Source organism: Dreissena polymorpha, chromosome 4 (assembly GCF_020536995.1).
Source record: "Dreissena polymorpha isolate Duluth1 chromosome 4, UMN_Dpol_1.0, whole genome shotgun sequence".
Lineage (NCBI taxonomy): Eukaryota > Metazoa > Mollusca > Bivalvia > Myida > Dreissenidae > Dreissena > Dreissena polymorpha.
Window position 1 is genome coordinate 12,836,240 of NC_068358.1, and position 23,930 is coordinate 12,860,169.

Below are 23,930 nucleotides of genomic sequence, written 5' to 3' on the forward strand. Positions count from 1 at the left end.
AGCAATACATTAAATCGCTCTGACCACTCATTCTACTTCGTTTATAATGTTTTTGGTGACAATGGTTAGCTTTCGACACCGCAGTTTAAAGAGAAATAGCTTTAGAATAATGGATGGAAGCACATACAATGAAAAGTCAATGAATTATATTGTGTGATTGGGTTTATGACTGCCTTTAAAGCTCAAATAGTGGCATCGATCTTATCGACATTTTACCTTTAAATAAATGCTTGTGGCGTAATTTCATCAATCATCATTTGTTAAGACTGTGAGCGTTATTACGCAAATTCAAGCGGATTTCTCATAAACACGTATGCAAACTTAGAAATTCGTAAGTTTTTATAGACAAGATTGCCGCCCGAAAAACAAACTGGTCTTCGTTGGAAATAGACGTTTTGATAGCACCATGCTCTGGCACTATTGGGGAAATGAACGCAAGTTTCACGGAGAAAGTCACGGAGATGAGAATTATGGACCATTTTGACATTTAAATATGTTAATAAAAAAACGATAATTATTATCGTTTATCATTTAAATTGACGTTTTACTTTATTCAACAAATAACAAAGCGATAACAACAAAGTACATGTATGCTCTACTTTAACAAGTTAATTGTGAGAATACTCTAGCCATTACTTAAATATCTAATAATTTCTAATTGTTATCTTATCGGGGGGGGGGGGGGGGGGGTTACTTGGAAGTTGTCAAATGAATAGTGTTTTGCTTAAATAGCCGATGCAATAATATTGTTACTCTAATAATTAATTCTTATTGAATGATTACTTAGTCTTTGCTAAGTAATAATGTTAGGCCTTAACTAACAAGGCTAGAACATGTGTTCCAGCAATTAAAGACAGCCAAATTAAATGAAATGAAAGTGCATATTTTTGCAGACCTTCCTTCCGTTCATGGTCCATGTAGTAACAGCAAACGGATTTGTAGCAGACCCAGAAAAAGTAAAATCCGTTCAAGAGTGGCCCATACATATGACAGTGAAGCAATTCCGCAGTTTTGTACGGCTGGCATTATACTATAAACGTTTAATTGAAAAGATTTAGCGAGATTTGCAAACCACTATCTAGACGTGAAAAGAACCATTAATTGGAATGGACCAATTTATGCCAATGTGCATTTGAAACTTTGAAAGATTAACTAACCTCAGCTGCTGTCCTTGCTTATCTTATAACTGGTCAATCTTACATCTTGGACACAGATGCATCACAAACATGTGTTGGAGGAGTATTATCACAAATTCACGGGGATAATGAAACGGTCATTACATAAATGAGTAAGACATGAACACACATGCGATGAAATACTGCACCGTGCGGGAAGAATTGTTAGCGGTAGTAACTGCAGTCAAACACTGGTGACCGTTCATCCTGGGTCACAAGGTAATGCTGAGGACTGAAAATGCTCCAGTCATGTGGATAACAAATTTGCAGAACCCTACTGGACACGTAGCTCGTTAGCTCGAGGTAATATAATGTTTTGAACTCGAAGTTCAACTCCGACCAGGACGCTTTTACACCACTTGCGATGTTTTTTCTCAGTATGTGCTCGGCAAGAAGCGCAGTCTGCTACTTGCCAGCCTTGAAAGACGACCTCCAACGTTACAAGCAGATGGACTGTATTTATAACCAATATTAATGAATTGGTCTCGTAATTAATACACAACGAACATAATGAAAAAAATATCACATTTGATATTATTTGCATAGCATTCACGATGTTACAGCAACTTTGCTGGTTATGCCCTGCTGCTCTCCCATCAAACAAAGAATAAAAACTACATCCGGGGACAGACTATCCGCGTCTTGATTTAGTAAAATCAACAATGTGTCGGCCATACTATCTTAAACCACATGTTGGGCGATGACGTGATGCAATTGCGTATGGAATGAATAAAAAAAGTTTAAAGGCCGGAGCTTTCTATTTTGCTCTTTATCCAAAGAACTACATTAGGGCAATCAAACCAACAAAATGCACCAGCCAGACAGAAATCTGCTACGGGAGACATAAGGGGGTGGCAGGCAACGACGCATGCTCATCAACTTAAAAAGACTGGGAGGCCGGTTGGAAACTGGCGGACGCAGTTGCAACATTTGAGGGGAAAACACCAAACACCCCGACCAAAACAAGATTAGGGAGTTAAATTCTTGGGGTAGAAGCTTACAGCCCAACTGAGCTGGCCATGCCCCACACAGTAGGAAGACACCATGTTCTGTTTCCAAACATGGAAGAACTTCCGGCATACACTGTGACGCCAATAGAGGAACCGTTCCTCCCATCCGAGTCATCAACACCAAGGCAAAATGAGGAGACACCTAACCCACGGACGTCCTGGCTAGAGGAGCAGAATAGACACATGCAGAAGGAACCACCCTACAAAAGAGAACGCTTCACCTCCTGACATGGGGGTGTATACCGCTCGTTCCTGCTGCTAGGCGCAACTGGGACCGTCTACCGACAGTTCGGTTACATTTCTTGATAAACTTGCCCCCGAAAGACTGGCGCCTCATGAATCCTGCAAAAAAGACAGAATGTAGCTCAACATTTGGACAATATGTTGGACTCAGTTGAGGGACTTCCCATCCCTGATCTGGATGAGATAATTGACAAATATTATTTTCTCATCCTACCTTGCACCATTCCATAACTGAGGGCCAGCACCGAAAACAAATGCTAATTTCCATTTATTATCTGTTGATGGATATGGTAAAATGTCGTTATTCCAATAATGTTATTCTCCACATGCTTTAACAAACTTTCGGTCAACGTGACACCTCCACTGACGAACACCTAACTGTGCTGGAAGGAAATGAAATATTGTTGTTATAAGAATTATAAGTAAATATCCACGATAAAATAAGCAATATTAGAATCAAATGTATCCAAATGTTTAAGTTCTCCCATCTAGTACAGTAAACAATAGTTGTTTCTTTAAAGTGACATTACTCGCATCTAACAGTATATGCTATGCATATAGGTGTCTACCGCAACCGTTGTTTATTTTTGGTGTTTTCGCTTCATATATACTTATATTTATTAATGCAGCATCAACATACTAAAACAATATCCCGGAAAGAGAAAAATAATGCATTTGAATATCAACAGTCGAATTCGCCAGAATGTATATCATGCATGTAAGATGTGAATCTAAATTAAGTTTTAGTGCAGATTCGTTCATACGACACAAAGAAACAATTTTGTCTACGGATCATTTTACGTCCATTGTCAATTAAAGGGACATTTTCACTTTTTAAACTAGTTAAAAACCAGCATGTAGTTAGTGAAATTTTTATGAAGCCTATTGAAACTTTAGACTTTGAATTAAGAAAAATTGGATATGGGTACACTGTGTGTGCTATCAATAAAACATGTCAGTCACTACAAAATCGTATATATAATATACTCTGTAAAATACGTTATATATGATATCATTTCATGTTAAAACTACATAATTAACAACTATTGAAAGATATATTATTCATTTGAATGAAGGAATGACATTTTACAATAACCATGATAAGTTTTTCCGCATGGCTATGCCTTTTAAGAAATAATTTATCATAAAAGTTATAATACATATATAAAAAATAAACGGGGTAAAGGTAGGCTCCCAGTCATGTATGGTGTACTTTTAAGACGAACATTTTCTTCCAAATCACCGTTGTCATTGCATCAATCTTATAGTATCTCATTTATGAGGGAATAATTTGCAGTTCATGTGTGCAAAGAATGGTTTTTATTTTATGCTTTCCGGTGGTTTATAGAGAAATATCAGTGAATTAAAACTGATAATTTCACTGTTAAAACAGTGAAAATTATCAGTGAAAATTATCGATAATTTTCACTGTTTTACCGGCACTATTTTTTTTAACCCATTGTGACCCCCACGCATTCTTCAACCAAGAGCGAGAATTCTTCGATGAATATTTATATCAACATACGGAGTAACTTCCCTTGAACATACGTGTACACACTGTGAGCGTTATTTACGCTATAAATAGACTCCGCATAATAATACGCCAACATAACATAAACAAATTGTGTCATCATATGATTATTTATTTTTTAAATGATGTATTCAGTGTTTTTTCTTTTCACTTGATATGTGTTGCATTGTAAATACAAAAAAGTTATTGTTGAACGTTTGTTTTCTTGTGAACTGTTTGCAACGCTTATTGTAAAAGCGGTAATGATATTTTGGGGCGCCCAATGGGAAATTGGTTTGAACGGATTGGCAAACGAATAAAAATATTAATTTGTCAGCATAAAATAAAAAGAAAATTTGTTGGATTGGGTGGAATATCGATTTTAATTCACTCGTGATCATAGAAAAATATATTTTCACTCGTGGCTGCGCCACTCGTGAAAATATAATTTCTATGATCACGAGTGAATTAAAATCGATATTCCACCCAATCCAACAAATATCCTCTATATATTTTGATACTAGGAACCTTACATAGGTATATCATGCATTGAAAAAAGCGATCTATAGAACGAAAAACAAAGCATGACTGACTTGCCTTTCTTTAGTAGTAGAAGCGTTTTAAAAGTCTAAACAAAACCACTTGCTGAAATAAATGCAAAAAAAGTGAAATTGTTAACATATCTTACATTTAAGCTTAGTGGCAACTAAACCTATTTTGTCTTAAGTTGCTTGCTAATTTAAGCATAAACAAGAGAGCCAAGAAGGCTCTGAATCGCTCACCTTACTAAGTTTGCTACATCAACTTAAATTCTATCAGACCCATATACAATCCCAAGCCAGATTTCATTTATTAATACATTCTGACAAATTTGTATTAAGACGTGATGAAAACTGTGACCTCTTTAATCAACACAAGGTTTTACTAGAATTGGCTCGGTGACCTAATTTTTGACCCTAGATGACCCAAATACGATCCAAAATCAGATATCATCAAGATAAACATTCTGACCATATTTCATAAAGATCAGATGAAAACTATGACCTTTATTGTCTACACAAGGTTTTTCTATTATTTGACCTAGTGACCTATTTTTTTACCCCAGATGACCCTAATACAATCATAACCCAGAGTTCATAAAGATAAACATTCTGACCAAATTTCATAAAAATTGGATGAAAACTGTGACCTCTATTATCTACACAAGGTTTTCCTATTATTTGACCTAGTGACCTAGTTTTTGACCCCAGATGACCCAAATACAATCCCAACCCAGATTTCATGAAGATAAACATTCTGACCAAATTTTATAAAGATAGGATGAAAACTGTGACCTCTATTGTCTACACAAGGTTTTTCTATTATTTGATCTAGTGACTTAGTTGTTGACTCCAGATGACCCAAATACAATCCCAACCCAGATTTCATCAAGATAAACATGCTGACCAAATTTCATAAAGATCGGATGAAAACTGTGACCTCTATTGTCTACACAAGGTTTTTCTATTATTTGACCTTGTGACCTAGTTTTTGACCCCAGATGACCCAAATACAATCCCAACCCAGATTTCATCAAGATAAACAGTCTGACCAAACGTCATAAAGACATCTACTGTCTACACAAACAAATTGTTGACGGACGCACACACACACGACGGACGCCGAACATCACAAGGTCACATAAGCTCACCATGTCACTTCGTGACAGGTGAGCTAAAAATAGTGTATATTGTACATAACCCATTTTGATTGTCAAATCATCCCACGTAATTCATACTGGAACGATATTTTGACATTGTATACCACTACAAATGTTAACGTATCTTGCAGTGTGATTCTTTCTCAGAGAACAAATTCGTGCCTAGCCTGCTGCTCAATATCTGTTTAAACTATTAAATAGTCGATGCTTTAATATTGCAGTGGCTTTATCTATAGAATTCCATGAATAAAAATACACAGTCTACATTCTGAACAAAAAAGAGAAGTTTTGCAAATTGCTGCACGTACTTATAAACAAATCATTTAGTTAATTGATTATTATGTCTAAGAATCCAGCTACATGTAGATCATGATCAATCTTTGTGTGCCAAAGTCAAACATTAAAAGTAGCGCATTGGTTACCATACAAATCAAGTAAGATCACAATGAATTTTAAATAAATATATAAATAAATAAATACATATATATATATATATATATATATATATATCAAGTTCTTTTTTATTATATTTTTTGTGATTATTTTTATCATCTTAACTGTATGCGGTGTCAAGTAAAGATCATGCACTTACAAAGTGACAGCTATAAGATATGGTAAATCAAAATAGACAGCGATCTTCATTAACAGGATTATATATGTTTGTTAAAGTCTACATTCTCCACGGAACACCGACTGTACAGATTATTAAAAACAAACTGCTTAAGGTCATTGTGCATTTCATGAAGATATACAACTCATCTACTACTGTAACATATTAATTTATCAATATAACCATGTCCCTGCAGGTCATTCACATTCAAATTATTTCCCTATCATTGTATTCTTTTTTATATACCCATAACAACAATACATCCAACAAAACAAAATAAATGTTGAAATGTATTTAACGCTTGTATTTGTAAATGTCACTCAACAAGAGTGCAAAAATTATCATAGAAAATCCAGAGAGTAAAAGGTTGGACATTTATTGCATGCATATGTGTAATTATTTCAGAATTTGTTTGATTGGCAACATATACTTTTTTTAAATGTTATGAATAAAAAGAGAACATGGAAAAAATTTACCGGAAATTATTATCATGATATATTACGATCTTTTTAAAAAAAAGGGTTGAAGATTGGGACAGGCAGGGGAGGCCCTGACTATCCCATTCTTGCAGACCCATTTTGTAAACAATCATAAGGTTTAATAATATAACTAATTATATCAAGGAATAAAATAAAACAACAGTCAATGACGGCCTTCAGACAATCAATCATTATTTAACTAGAATGGGTAATGAAATATGAAACACCAGTCCTTCATGGCAAATAAATAAAAACAAGAAATGAGACCATGCAACGAAAGTAAATTTTCAACTCTGTTCTCATGAATTAGTTGAATTAAATTGACTTTGAAAGCATGGTCTGCATATATATAAGATACCTTAGCACAAAATTTAACCCAATTCAAAATAGAAACCGTTTTTAAATGTTTGGTAACAAAAACCTTGACCAAACCAGTCAAAAATGCAATCCCACTTAATAGACCACAATACCTCGATCTGAAGTAAAGTTATTGTGCAAACTATTTTCCCAATTTAAGAAACAATGACCCCACTGGCCCAAAATGCAATTCCTGGCTAGGTACCTGTTATTGGCCGAAAACCTCAACTTCAATGTCTTAGTATAAAAAGTACAATTATGGGCATACTTCTGCTAAATGGCAGGTTTGATATATATCAAAGGCCTTGGAGTGTTTCTTATCATAGTGATCTCGGAAACATGTATGAAGTTAATGAAGAATAATAAGCATGTTAATTTGCTACTGTGTCAAGAAAAATATTTAAAACTTTCTTGTGACTTTGACGGACATACGAACATCCGGACCCAATGCTATATTCTTCAGAAGCTGTGTTGCATACCTTTTTCTAAATAAAGATTATATGGGTATGTGGGGAATGGGATTATTGATGCAAGTACCTGTGGTTCAGTCCTCATGTTCATTATAAAGAAACGTAAATTAGTAATTCTTGGACATTTTCGGGATGTTGATTTGTATCTATAAAAATATAACAGGATCTACATTTTAATATACACGCATATTTATTAAACCTACCCAAAACTTTTTAACACATCCAAATGGTGTTCTGAAGAGGAACTTTTCTAATTGAAATTGTTTCTGCTCCGTTTTTAATTAATATGATATTAAAATATGCTTCATTTGTCTCGTTGTTGTAAATGTCAGCCATTTCGGAAATGCAATATTAAAATCATTTGTTAAATACTCACCGATTGGTTAATAGCGTGAGGTATTGGCTGCAATATCCGATGAAAATCGCTGACGCTTTACAAGTCGACTTGGCACAACGAAACAACCCGTATTATAAACAAATTTTGAACAAAACTTTCGGAAATCTGCGCATTTTTTCTAGTTTTGGATAAAATACAAGGTCGGCGGGTGAAATCTAAATAAAAAAACGAAAAGTGACTTTCATTTTATTTGTATTTGTCGAAAAATAGGGTCGGGCGCTCCCGTAAAACACATAATAAAAAAATGCTGGCTAAAACCGTGTAATCGCTGTTGTCTTGTAAAATTGAAGAAAATACGCGTGAACCAAAACTCGAAAAGCAAAAGTCTGCGCTATTGTTACAAAAACCACAAAATAAATATATTTTGATCATGTTTGTTTTTATACAAACCAGAAAAGTTTCACCGGTTCGCGTATTGCCCAGTCCCTGTGATCTTTTATTTTTGCCCAGTCCCTGTGATCAGTTATAAATTAAAAGAATTAGCTTTGCATTATTGGCAATAAATGTTGTAGTAAATGTAATAGGCACAAATGCAATACTTATTTACACTAATTTACACACAAAAAATAACCACTATGCAAGATATTCTGACAACAAAAATATATACATTGATCCGTAAAATAACTTCTCCTCCCATAGGCGAAAAAAAACGTATTACATACGAGTCGCCGCACTTCAGTGCGACGCCAATCATATCCATGCCTTTATCATGTATACCTAAAACGACACATAACAGGCATTTAAGATCCATGTTATCAAATGGTCTTAATACATGCATGTAGAAACTTCAAAAATATACAATGATTTTCAAATGTACTGTCAGATATGTTCGCATGAAATTGAATACTTAAGATATAGCGAACACATTCTTATAATTCTTAATTTTCTCCAGACAGACTATGTTTGATTTATGAAATAAAATGGTTGAATATGTTGATTTAACAAAGCGCGGGATCGTATTATGTCATACCGGAATAATCTTCTTATGCATGTAGGTCATCTGATGCGCAAAATTCTGGTTTTAAAATTATGAGACTCGGGTTGTGTTGAATTATATTGTAAGTTCTGGAATGGCTGTAATAATTTTATTTATTTGAAGAAGCATTTAACTTGTATGAAAATATTTAACTTTGTAATGGTTATTTGGGGGTTATAACATAAAATCATAGATAATGGTTATACCAGTATCTTTTTCTATTTTGTTTAAAATAATCGGCCATTATATGAATATTTACAGTAGAAAAAAAATCGTTCCATGTAACTTCATTGAGTGCCTTTTACACTAAAATTCCCGACGCCCTTTGATGCTTTGCATTAATTGTAATCTTGTATATATCTACTTGTTCTTGTTATGAATAAGCTGCAGAAACCCAAGATGTTCTCACAAATACGACACTCTGACAGTAAATTCTTCTTTATGACGTACTCGCGACCCGCAGTCATGACAATATATTAAAAACAAATTGTAGGAATGTTAAGCTATAATTTTTATCAACCATACAATATCTTACGTGTAATAATGAACTGAATTTGGTGTCAAAAGCATATATTTTAATAATCAACGTATTATATCCCTGATATAATAATTAATGAAACACATTAATAAGCATTTGTTTTTTGTTCACTTACTTAGATTTCGGACACGTTTAATACATCCTTGTAAAACCGCGGGTGGGATATCCCATTAGTTAAAACCATTTTAAGGACATAATATTGTATTTGGAAACTAAACTGCCATATTTAGAACAGACTTGTGCGAACGTTTTTTACGAAGATGTTGGTATATAATATCATGTCATAAAAACAGGATTCTAACTTAGTATCACGAATAGTAAAATCCACCAAGTGATGTTATTAACGATATAAAATCAGCAATATTCAATTTCATATGGGACGGTAAGCCTGATAAAATAAAAAGAACTCAGTTAATTCAATCTGTAGAAAATGGAGGTATCCAATTAACAAACATTGACTCATTCTTGAATGCAATCAAATGCAGCTGGGTTAAACGATACCTAGATAATACCAATACGAGTAAATGGAAATTATTCTACCAGAAAATCCCAAAAAAATATGGTGACTCCTTACTCTTTGAATGTAACATCAGCAATACTATCTTACATGAAATTGCAAACGAAAACATATTTCTGTCTGATGTTCTATCAGCGTGGAGTGATGTCACTCATAACTTAGAGACCCAAACCAGCAGTAAAACAATTTTATGGAACAATAAAGACATAACTTCAAACAATAAGACGTTTTTCTATAAAGACTGGTTTGAACGAAGCATTAAATATGTCGACCAATTATATGACTACAGAATCAAGGATTTCTACTCTTTTGATAATATACGCTACATATACGGAATACCTTCAAATAATTTTGAAGTACTACACACTAATCAAAAGCATACCCATACATATTAAATCTGAAACCAATACAAATAATACACCATGTACTCAAACAACATTTGTAGAAAACATACTTGGAAGAAAAAACAAAACAAATAAAATATTTTACACACTACAAATTAAATACCCTATAGAAAACTCCAAAATCCAAAATAAATGGCAAGTCCTTTTTGGAGAAAATGAACTTAATTGGAAACACATATTTACCATGCCATATAAAGCAACTATTGAAAGCACACTGAGAAATTTTCAATATAAATACATCCATAGAATTATAGCTACAAATAAATATCTCTTTAAATGTAAATTATCTAACTCAAATCTGTGTGACTTCTGCAGTGAAAACATTGAAACTATAGAACATCTTTTTTGGGAGTGCAAACACATCCAGCCTATTTGGAATCAATTAATATCTTTTCTTGAACAACATCAACTAAACGTCAAACTATCTCTCTTAAATGTAAGTTTCGGAATTAACTCATTGAAATCAATAGACTGTAATAATATTGTGAATTTTATGGTTATATTGATGAAATATTTTATCTTAAACATGAAGTACAAAAAACAAGTACCAAATTTTAGTTGTTTTGTCCATAGTCTTAAACTAAAAATTCAGATTGAGAAAGAAATAGCCCTCAGTAATTACACATTACACATCTTTGAACAAAAATGGAATCGGATTAAATTCTCATAATGTTTTGTCCACTTATATACATTTCACTCTCATATTAGTTTATCTCTCTAAAATAGTTTTGTTTATTTTTTGTATTCTTATTTTATCAATCAGACAAGTTCATTGTGAATATACAACAAAACACACAAGTTCAGTATGTTTTCTTTCAACTTTATACAATTCATCATATTTCATAACTATTCCTCTGTTGTTCTTTTCTTTTCTCTCTAAAAAAATATATATTAGCATATCTTGTATAACATGTCTGAACTATATTGCTTTGTACAATCACTATGTTGTATGATCATATACATGTTTACATTGTATGTATGATATTGAATTAAAAAAAACAAAAAACGAATAGTAAAATGAAATCTCATCATTTTTCGAAGCAAAGTGTTTACTCTTACGCCTATTCTGAATCCTTTCATAATCTGCTTCTTCATCAATTTCTTGTCGAAACAAGTAATTTCGAACCCGTCCTTCTTTTTCACCGATTCCGTCTGCATTCAAACTATTTTCTTCTTATTCCCGTGCTAACAACTCGTCAATCTCTTGCGAAGAAAATGGCGATGTAACATTAATCTTCCCTGAATGTTTAGAGAGTACAATTTACATCCTATATTAAAGCAAAGGGCCCTCATTCTCAAATTAAAAACATGTACGCGCATGTCAGACAACGGCCTTGTTCAATTCACTTCGCAAATCTAATGACAATTACCCGCTTCTTTAACAAGCTGACGTACCATCCAGTTCACAATTTCGTTGCCAATCAATCACATTGTTATATTGTTATTTTCTTTTAGTTTACCGCACTTAAGAAAACGTACCAAAGTAATTAATTAATGATGATGGACGTTACTTGTAGTTAAACGATAAAACACCTAAATCTGAATTACATGGCATTTGCTTTATTTACACGGCCGTTAATCACGCGCGCCACCTCTTTTTGTGATGCATTAATAAATGAGCCAATGCAACTTCCGAGGTGGCGCTCAGGCCTGGATGTTTTGAAATTGAACGGATTATTTTACAGAGTGATTAGGTTTAATATGTTTGTCAACACATTTCGCAATATTTTAAACAATCGGCCAATGTAGTTCGATTCAGCGATTATAAATTCATCTAAAAATGTACAGAAACATACAATCACAACCCATTTGGAAACGTGAGGACCTTTATAAGTTGTGGCATGGTAGAATTCGTAAAAGTAAATCGATGTCTTTTGCCTCTGTGACAAGCAAATTACCTGCCAGTTAAATCGCTCATTACATAAATCGATTGCTTTTAACCTGTACAAGTTAATGCGTGCACAAAAACATCGGCTTCTAGCAGATCTTATTGATACATTTGCATTTTTCAAAAGGAGATGGAGCCAATGCAAAGGAGGTGGTGCTCAGATTAGGAGGTGGCGCCAATTCACATCTATAGCTATTTTAAAATAAAATATTTTATGTTACGATTTCTATCATGTTTACAGGACTTATATTATTTTTTGTAAGTTGACTACTTCACCACATTTGAGACGCGTGCGTTTTTAATTAGAAAAGTATTTTTCAAATAATGTATTGATGGATTCAAACGTTCGTCTTTGTAAGATAACACCATTTAACATGTATCATACAAAAATGTTAACGGAAAAGATCGAGCTATCTTCATTTTGTTATTTGATAGTGGGAAAACCAACATAAATGAGCCTAATTAAGATTCGTTGACCCTGGCCTTTTAGTAAATTAAGCATTTTGATTAACGGCCGCAAATCATAGTTTCAAGAAGAAGTATTATCTTATACTTATTTCCTGAATAATCATACTGAATACAACTATTGATGTCGATGAATTGTTTTGATAATGTTGAACATTAAATGATTGGTTGGATTGAGTATGACAAATTTTTGGTATACATCGTACACTAGGTTTTATTGATGTTGGTGACTTCTTAATTGAGTTGAACACTTATATATTAAAAAAAAACTTCATCTTATTTATTATAGATTGTGCTTATGTTCTGTAAAGATTTGGGCCTTCGTTTGTATGTATGTTGAAAAATAAATGTAATTAAACAAATAACATTATCTATCAAATCTACGTCATGTGGTAATTCATTGCGATACGACTGTTAATTGATACATCCTGCATTGGCGCCAACTCCTATCATTAGCGCCACCTCCTAAGCATTGGCTCCATCTCTTTTGGAAAAAATCAAACGTCGACAAGAAACAAATATTTCTGTGCATGCAGCATCTAATGTATGTTGTTTGATGCCGTTAGCTATTTAATTGGCTGGACATTTTCTCGAGAAACAGGAAAAACTCATCGAAATGCTTTTTGAACCTCCACCATGCCTCAACTTATTAAGGTTCTCGCGTTTTTAAATGGGTTGAGAATTTACGTGTGTGTATTTTTGGACGAATTAATCTTAGCTGAATCGCACTAGATTGTGCGATTTAAAAAAATGCGAATTATGTTAAAAAACTAATAAAACCTAATCACATTGTAAAATTGTCCATGAAAATTTAAAACAACCGGGCCTGAACGCCACCTCGGAAGTTGCATCGGCTCAGTTATTAATGCATCGCAAAAAAGAGGTGGCGCGCGTGATAAACGGCCGTGATTTAACGTGATATTGGTGAATTGAAAAAAATATAGTTGCGCATTTTCCTCTGCATTAATTTAATTTAGTCATATTTTTATCATGTACAAAACGAATACCGTGGTATTACTCATTACATTAAAATCATGTCCTTTTATTTGGGTTGCGTTAATTTTTCTTAATATTACGGGCAAAAGCCCGCGAAGCGGGCGTTGACCGTTCATACATATGGAAATTTAGACATTACATAAGAATACAACATAGGGATGCGTCTCATTTTCATATATTCATGTATTTTCGCGATGCTATTTGTGACCTTGAACAAATCAAAAACACTTTGACATATGCTAAATCACATGTAAATACATACCTCAAAATGTTATCAATGACATCATAATTGTGTAGCGGATCGCAATAAATATTCTCGCATTATTTGTTTTTCTTCGTAACCGTTCCAGAATTAAGTCATTACTCAATTATCTCCCCTGAATACTCATCTTCAGTGGGTATAAGACGAAGACTGGTTCACTACATATAGTGACAGTCTTTATCAAACACAATTTACGTGAACATTACCGGTCTTAAATATATTGCCGAATCTCAGATTTCTGTCGAATTTATTTGCTTTAATCTTTTCGATATCTTATTGTTATTATTATCCTGACAAATCACAAACGCTTGTTAAAAAATTATTTGTTTTAGACATTATAGTTTGCATCTCTATTCATCCAGTATTCTCGCGGTATTTCAATAACGACACCCTACTGTTTATTTGTCAGAATTCGTGACGCATTTTCCATTCACTCTCAGAAAGAAGTTTTACGTGTGATCATGAGCTATATTCTGGTTAGTTGTCGTTGTTATCCATCAGAAACCCGATTTATTCACAAAATTTAAAGATATTCCGATCTAACTTTTTAGTCTTTTAGCTTTAATTTATAACGTATTTACACCTCGTCTGCTCGCACTTTACCGATATCCCGAACTATAAGTTCCAATGCAAATTTAGTCTGTATATTGTCAAGTGTCTGTCAAACTAGTAATACAAAACTTACCACAAGTATGAAAAAGCACTAATACCTGTTGTGATCATTTTTAGGAAGATAGTGTAATTCTGAACAGTAGCAAATAGCTTGTTTAGTAAATGCATAATGCAATGAATATGACTTCCTTTCTATTGCATGTATTGTGTAATAAATACATTGGTTGTACTTGTTAATCTCTGATAAATGTTTTATGGCTAGTACAAATCCAGCATTGTTAATTTTGTAAAAGGCAATAAAATAACCTCACTTTGTTATTTCATATACGTCAATATTCTTGTACTGTAGGTTGATGACAGTATTTTAGTATTACTTATTTGTAACTATTATGTTTTGTGCAAATAAATGATATGAAGTGTTTTGTATATCCACACAATACCATAAACCTTTTTATATATGAAATGTGTTATGTGTTATTTGAATGTTTAAATAAAAAAAATATGGATGATATAACATGATGCATATTAATATTTGCATTCGAATTGTAACAATAGAGCTAAGTGATGCAGTTTAGACTGGGATTTAAGAATTGCTACAAAATGGCTGTTTTTTAGTGGCGACAAAATTTAAACTATTCAACAATAGTTTGCGATTAGAAACCTGCAAGATACATGTATTTATTAAATATTTTAATTGCGAAACAAGTATGTTGTTATGCTGACACACATGTTACACATAATTATACATTGATTATAAATAAGAAGACAATTAGCGGTGTTAACGTTTCCACACAGTATAAATCATTTTTTTGATGAAGTCAGTGGAATACAGACGAAATCTCCAGGTATGGCTTTCAATACGTAGTGTGTGTTATTTGACAGTCTAAAACTTATTGGATTAAAAAAATCGTGTCGAATTTGTCAAACAAAATTGATTTGACACATCACATGATTTTAATTATGTTAAATCAGTGTACTGTATGCTAAATGCAACTGCTTTAGCAAGCTGTCAAGTTGAATTGAGGCATTTGATGAAACAAACTGTTTTCTGGGTAGGACCAGTACTTAGTGTCTATATGACGTACCATGGCGTCGAAAGTCTACAAGACCAACTAGGTAGAACGAGAACCGTACTTCGACGTACAATTTTCACCGACCCTTGAGTGTTAGCCAATCAGAAGACACCTTACATCTGTTGCTTTTAGAGATATTTGACATTGAACATTATTATTATTTATACCAAATTATGTGACTATCGACCGCTTACTCATATATATTGTGCGTATTTATTAAAAATTATTATTATTATTATTATAATTTATACCAAATTATGCGACTATCGACCGCTAACCCATAGATAGTGTGCGTATTTATTGACCTGACGTGGCGAAATTTAACCTCTGACTTATGCAAGTTATGGTTATCACAAAATACGACCAACGGGGAGGTTATTATACATTATTTATCCCGTTATTGTTTGGTAACTGTTTAGTTACCGTAGGGAATTTTCTACACAGTAATGCGCTGGACGGTCGTGATACTCCGCCCCGCATGATCAATAAATACTCACAATATGCTGAAAAATTTTAATTAAAAAAAGGTAACAATTGAATCGTCTTCAAATTTGTATATAATCTATTTCAATGCAATAAATACTTGAAACTTCTATGGTTTTTTTTGCCATTCTGATATTTTTATTCATTTTGTCCTCAATTATAAAAGAGATGTTAAACATTTATTATGAATAAATCTGACGGAAAAGCGGCTCAAGAGAGGAGTGTTTTGATTGGCTGTTCAAAAAATGTGTACGTCGAAGTACAAACATGTATGTCGAAGTACAAATTGTACTTTGCCGTACAAATATATACTTCGAAGTGCATTTTATATTTGTATGTCAACGTACAATTATTGTACATCGACGTACATTTCTCTTTTTACATTGTAGGTCTTCTTAACTTTCAACCCATATGGTACGCCATAGTATGTCTATATGGTTATCTAAAGAATGCTCCCACTTGAGGGATCAATACAGAGACCTCCCAGTGACTAAGCTAGTTAACAGACACCCCATCCACTATACCACAGCCACCGAACCAGTTTTAAATTACTGTGGCTAGAAAACAAAAAAAATAAGATATAAGATTCTTCTTTTAGCTAAGAACATGGAGCTCGTTTTAAGATTGATATTTTTGGATGCATTACTTCATTTTTGCAACAATTATAATATTTTGAACACAATCATGTTCATATATTTATCAAAAATACATGGTTATCAAAAAAAAATTAAAAGCTTTTGCCCGTAAATTAGGTAGCACCAATAATCATATTAGCTTTCAAACACAAGTCTATAGAGTAAAACTTCGACAGTTAGTTTAGTTTCCCTTTTGACGCTTCATTCTAATAAAGGGACCGTCAACCAGATTTACGAAAAAAGAAAAGTTCAAAAATACCGTATTTTATTACAATTATTAGTTTATATTGATTAAAATATCACGAATGGTATATAACATTACTTGAAAAAAGTTCATATTTTCAGCATATTCGGTAATACAATTTCGCGATGTGAAAGCGAAAGTACATCGCGAAGATAGGTGACATAACGATATACACACTTTAAATAACGCAAGTAGATTGATCATTTTATATATAAAATATATACAATTCACTACGCATGCACAATTTGCATTCCTGGATTTCCACGTGTCGATGATGATCAATATACTTGAGTTATTTATAGTTAACTGGTAGTTACCTGGTACACATACCCAGTAAAATGTTATTACTCAATGCACTGAAAATATGAAAACTTAACAACTTTTTCAAGTGATGTAATATACCAGTCGTGATATTTAATTATTATAAACTAATAATTGTAAAAATTACGGTATTTTTGAACTCATTTTTTACAATTTCACAGGGAATATTATAACGCACCTCTGGTTTAATATTAAGAAGTGAAACTCCAGCTGCTGGAGCAGTAGTGAATTCTTATTATGTACAATTAGTTGGTCCTTTATTTAAGGCAATTGACCGAGTAATTTTTCATCACGCGGTGAACTGAAAACTTATTAGAGAAAAACAATGTAAGTTGTTTGACACCATCAGCTTCCTGGTGTTTAAACTATGGTAGTATTTATACATAATTCGCATGTGACGCACAACAGAGCAGTTCCGTGTTCGTTCACAATTACTGTAAATAATACAATGACAGTGTGTTGCAATCTTCCGAAATAAGTGTTACGTAACGTATACCTTGATAAAAAAACTGGATAATTGCTATGAAATCGATGTGATAAATGACTTAGAGATATTTTCTTTAAAAAAAAAATATGAACAAAAATGCATCTATTCTTGATCTAGACTAAAACTCGACTGACTCCTATTTTGACTTACTGTTGTAAATCTTACGGTGACCATAATTGCTCAATGACCAAGATTAACGTCATTAAAGACCATGATGCTAGGCGCAAGTTACCAAAATTGGCCGATCACGTGACTTACCAAAAATAATGGCCAAAAATTATGACCAACATATTGGTCGATTCACGACGTCATTTACCAAACGGCGTAAACAAAAGATCAAATGGCGCCTTATTTAGAAAAACGATGAAAATAACAAAGTATAACAAATGGATTTATTAGGATGTGATACATCTGGCTTCAACATCGAATTGGGACTCTCAAAGTGATTTTCAGGAAAGGGTTTCCCAGAATTCAATAAAACAAACGGCTGCAAAAAATACAAGGTCAAATAAATAGGTTAGCTGGCAGACAATGCAAAATACTTGAATGTACCATAAAGATAAGACATTCCATAATATGGATGGCTAACATCTGGGTTCAAGTTATGGTGTATAAATGTGTCAATTGATATATATAGCTACATAAAACCAGTATGAAGAACTTCATAGTCCATAAAAAAGGTACGTGTACTGTCATACCTGGGGTTAATCAATATTTAGCTTCCGTGTAAAACAAGCAATTTCTTAGTTATTAATGGCAACAATCTTTTGTATCGAAAATTTCCGTAGATCGCCCTTTAACACTCGTATTCGTATACGAATTTGCGAATATCGGACTTCTTTAAAAAGTTCATTCATTCGTTTAATTCGTTTAATTTTTTTTGGACAAATGCTTACTGCAGGTCATTACAAGAAACGTATTATATCTTAGTTCATATATGCAAGAGAATCCTTTACCAATATAGATGACTTATTAAAAAGTTCAAAACGTATTATATTGCATTGTCATAGAAAATCAACCGTGTGTGATATGATTTGTCCACTGTCTGACAAGCCAATCGCGTATTATTTGTTATTTGTATGCGTTATTTTGTTTAGAACCGATGAGTAAGTTTCGCCGGACAACTAATGATTGTTAACAAAGTCAACAATCTCTGATGATATGCATGTATCTATTTACACGACTTGTCTGCAAAAGACTACGTGAACGTTGGGCATCTGTTTGATCGAATATTATGAACACCTGATTGAAGTCAGCATACTACAGTCCTAAACAACTCTATTTGCACGTCGTCTATTACGCATTGAAATCTAATTTAATCTAAACGCTATCACTCCACAATCGTTTTACCGGAATCAGAGAAATTGTGAAGAAATATTTAAATCGAAAACCGTTCGGAGCGGTCTGTAGATATTCTGCAAAACTCGGTAGCAAATGGTCTATCGGAACTTTTGATCGATCAATCCATTACGAGGTATTGCAGAAAGGTATTAGGGGTGATATCAGACTGTGTTGATCTGGGATAATAAGTATCAATATAAGATTATTCAAATGTTACAATCAATCATTTTAAGAGATCATCTGCCATTAACGCAAACACTATTATCTAAATAATAAAAATATGTTCTCTTCCGGATCGATGTGTCAAAAGTCTTATCATAAGAAAGTTCTCCACTTAAAATGCCTCTGCCATGTTTAAACTAGGAAGTTTGCGTTAAATTGTTCCGAATATGACAAGATGCCTCATGTTATCTGTCCTATGGCAAACGTGTTTGAGTTCACACAGATTGTTTGCACATCCTGGTTACACTAACGCGCTTTAAGTCAAGTATCATTCTTATCTGTACGGTATTCATTGGTTTAGTCATAAGCCTCCTGCATTCCTAATTCGCCATAATATCTTGCTATGTATTTCCTAGTCATAATTTGCATATATATGCCATGACACGTTGTCAAACTTAAACACTGTAGACAACTGATAATAAATAGCCTAACGTAACCAAATACAGTTGGATTTCGTTTTATAATCTGTCGGATTTCAAACATGATATATGTGTTTTACGTATATTTATAACTCTGATATAAGCGTTTAAGACAAACTTTAAGTGTAAAGTTCCGAACGAATTGCTGAATTATCAGAATTCAATAGCAAATCTCGTTCTATTTACTAACGTTTTTATTGAATAAACATTAAAATGTATATCGCACTATCAGTATTTACATTGTGATTCAAAGATAAACATTACAAAATAAATCGACTCAAAGACTTGACAAATAATTTGTATTTGATCAAAACATTTTTTGGAAAGTCATGGATACGAGTTATGCCATTAAAGGTACCGTTTGCATAGCGATGATAGCAATCCTGGCGGATATGTGTAATTCCATGGTGACGACGACTTATAACATCCCTGGTTATTTCAAGTGGACAGGACAAGGTGAGTCCAACATCTCCTTGCAGCATCGTTTAAAAATAATGTATTAAATGTACACTTAGACTTTATTCATTCATATGGTTTAAATTGAGTGTGTATTTCGTAGATTTCTTGTGTTTTTCATTTTGCATTCTATGGAGATTTCTTGATAACTGTTTATTTATAAGTGTTGCTCATTTTTGTAATGGTTGGTATAGAACAAAATCTGATATAACTCCGAAATGTTATTGTTTGCTCTATTGTAACACAACAGTTCTCTATAATGTATGTATTTGTCGTTATTATATTACATGTAAAATGAGAAAACAACAACAGCAACTTGATTCACATATAAAACAATGCTATACGGCAACAATGTAAGCGTTTTGAATAGTCGTTACAAAATAATTTAACAAAAACGGAGTTTACTGTCATGATATATAATAAAGATTGATATCTCATTTGAACGACATATACTTTACTCGCAGAGCAAATTAGACAAGAGAATTCCATTAATCTGTACAAACATGTTTGTTTGAAATAATTTGTTTCTATAAAACATTGCATTTATAAATGTTTACAGGCCACATACACGACTACCTTTACTGTCCAAATGTCTGTCAAAATCAACATGGATTTGAAAACCTGGACGAATGCTGCGGCTGCAAAGCGAGACCGTGTTGGGATTTGGAAATGGAAGATCCGAACATAAACTGTGGAGTAAGATACGGTCACCTGATTTTGGAATTCAAAAATCCTATAAGTACGGTTGCAACACACAGCGATAGCATTCCAAAATCTTCCAATTATTCAGTGATATACGGGTTAAGATGCGTTCTATGTAAGCTCAGATATCTACCCGAAAACCTGTGCAACTTTACAAATGGTCTAATCGATGTAGATTTATCACACAACAAATTATCAGAAGTGGACGCAATTAAATGTTTGACAAATTTGGACACGCTAAATCTCGGTTTTAACCACATAATTCACTTCAAGAACACAACTCTACACGAAATGAATTATTTGCGAGTACTCCGTCTAGATGGAAACAATTTAGCTAATCTTGATGCCAATACTCTGAACATCAGACACGGAAACATTCTTTTTGTTGATGTATCATATAATCACTTCGAAACCTTGGACATAACCAACCTTCATCGGGCTGGATTTTTCTGCGCCTTGAATATATCGAATATGAACATTAAATCAATAACAAACGACGCGCATTTTAAGTTTGATGAAAACAAGACATATGGACCAGGGGACACTTTTGTATATAATACTTACGGGTATTCATTATTGAACTATACCGATGCTGGCATAACTGATATGAAGAAAATGGGAAAAATAATTTTAGGGGCTATATTCTTCAAGAATTCTTCATTTTCGTGTGATTGCGCCTTAGTACCGTACATCAAGGAAATAAAAAGCTGGATTGTAAACTTTTTAAATCTTATCAAGTATCCACTAATGTGTTATGAGCCATTACGAGTCAGAAACAGATCTTTATATGAGATTATTATAAACGAAGACTATAACGACCTTGAGTGTGAGCTACCAAACTGCCCGTCTGTTGATGACCTGTGTCACTCTAAAAATTGTTTTCCACGTCCTCATTGTACCTGTATTGATGACCAGTTTCACGGGAAAGTGGTTGTTAATTGCAGTAATCTAGAGGAGTTGCCTGATAATTTACCGGTTGGTCATTGGAACAACCAGAATATTGAACTAAACATAAATGGAACAAACATAACACATATTGATAGCCGTCCATACCTTGACAGGACGGTAGCATTACGCATGATCGATGTTCCGCTTTCAGATATTACAAAGGCAGCGTTGCAAGCCATGCCTAACGATATACAACTCAGTATCGACAGCCAACAAATAACACTCCTTTCAGGAGATTTTTTAAAAAAGAATCCATATCTGATACAGTTTGGAAAGAACCCCGTAAACTGCACCTGTGACAATTTATGGATAGGAACGTGGATTCGAGCGAAAGGAACTCGCGAGCAATTGTTTTGTAAAACTACTAATGGAGTAATCGATGCATATGATTTTGATCAAATAGTCTTGGATTGCATATGGCATTATAATAGCCAACTTTGGGCTATTGTTGGACTGGTAACAGTAACACTTGTTTTTACATCGGTGAGTGCGCTCTTTTGGTGTGTGTTTAGGTACGAAATGCTTATTTTGAAAAGGAAGTATTTACCGTGTAAAGAAGAACACTACCCATACACAACAGACGTATTTATTTCATTCTACTCAGCTAATCCGTATGTTTTTACATATATGGAGCGTTTTCTGCGACCAATGCTTATTACAGAAGGCTATTCTGTTTTTGATTCTTTTCACGACATAGAATACAATGAGGATTTCGATTTCCAGCTGACAAGGGCAGTTAGTAAGTGCAAACATTTCCTCATAATTATATGTGAGGATTATTTAACCGATTAGAAAACCTGTCTTGAGTTTGACACAATATGGAAACATTTTGAACACTTATCACACCGACCTGTCATACTTGTTAACTTCAACTCTGCCGACAGTTCTGAAATATCAGATAGACGTATCCGTGCGTTCCTTCGACTTAAACAGGATCTAAATTTCAAGAACACAAGCACGCAATTTATCAAAGAGCTGAAGGCGCGATTAGGTGCGCCTATTGCGTCTGCACAAGAAGAAGAAGAAGAGCGTGTAGCGTTTGCTTAAGGGATACCTGATACACGGCGAAAAATACTGCGACCTTCAGACAGCCCTAGTGATGAGCCAGACTGGACATTAACTGCTCCAATAAATACAATATATTTTATGATTATAAATTTAATATTAGAGACGCTTATTTGAATTAAAACAGTTTAAATGATTCAATAGAAGTGCACTGTTCATACATAAGTGTATATCTCGTGTAGTTTATATTCATTTTAAGCTTTCAGATCTTAAACACAAACTACAAAAAGCTTTGAAATTGTGGTATTGCATTGTCTTGTTTTCCTCTTAAACTGACCATTTTTAATAATACACCAAGTTAGAAAAATGCGTAGTCATTAAAAGCCGAAATTAAAAGTAATAATGCACCCTTTTATTGTATTTGTATTATGATTTTATGCTTACTACCACACATTCGCACTTTTTCATATCACCACCTGCAATAGCTAATTACGCAATATTTTCTCACATCTATGATGTGATAAGAGAATCATATTTTCGTAAGTTAACATTCTGCTGGACACATTTTTAGCTGATTTTAAAGTCGCAGGGAAGCAACATAACGAATATAAGCAACTAGTAAGTCACGTTAATGTAACACGCTTCTATAATAGCCTCACATTTTAAAAATACTTTTCATTCACATATTCCATATAGTTGTTTGTTAGACACAATAATTAATCGTATGTATTCAAGCTTGTATATTAATTGGACCAAGCTTATTCTAACCGTTCTCTATGTATCTTTGTGTATGCCTCACGCATGAAAAACTATATTCCTTTTTCAATAATCTTGGGTTTACGTGTCCGTATTGCAAGCTATATATCAAATATCCTACACGCGTAACCACAGCATAATTAAGCACAATTTCTTTGAGTCTGCTCATTAATTGTGTGTAAATGTTTATTATTGTTATTTGACGAATAAGTCAAAATGACGTTGCCTTA

General features: G+C 33.4%; 1 protein-coding gene across 1 annotated transcript; it reads left to right on the plus strand.

Annotated features, from left to right (window-relative positions):
- The first annotated feature begins 19,804 nt into the window (after nucleotides 1-19,804).
- On the plus strand, nucleotides 19,805-23,887 carry LOC127879685 (uncharacterized). Its single transcript, XM_052426676.1, has 2 exons — nucleotides 19,805-20,289; nucleotides 20,849-23,887. The coding sequence occupies exons 1-2, from the start codon at nucleotides 20,163-20,165 to the stop codon at nucleotides 22,729-22,731; spliced, it is 2,010 nt and encodes a 669-aa protein (XP_052282636.1). The 5' UTR covers nucleotides 19,805-20,162; the 3' UTR covers nucleotides 22,732-23,887.
- The last annotated feature ends 43 nt before the right edge of the window (nucleotides 23,888-23,930 follow it).

Excerpts from the sequence above, each read along its gene's own strand:
- LOC127879685 (XM_052426676.1), top strand. The coding sequence starts at position 20,163 with ATGGATACGAGTTATGCCATTAAAGGTACCGTTTGCATAGCGATGATA. Across the intron at positions 20,290-20,848 it reads TTTCAAGTGGACAGGACAAG|GCCACATACACGACTACCTT; the intron begins GTGAGTCCAACA and ends AAATGTTTACAG.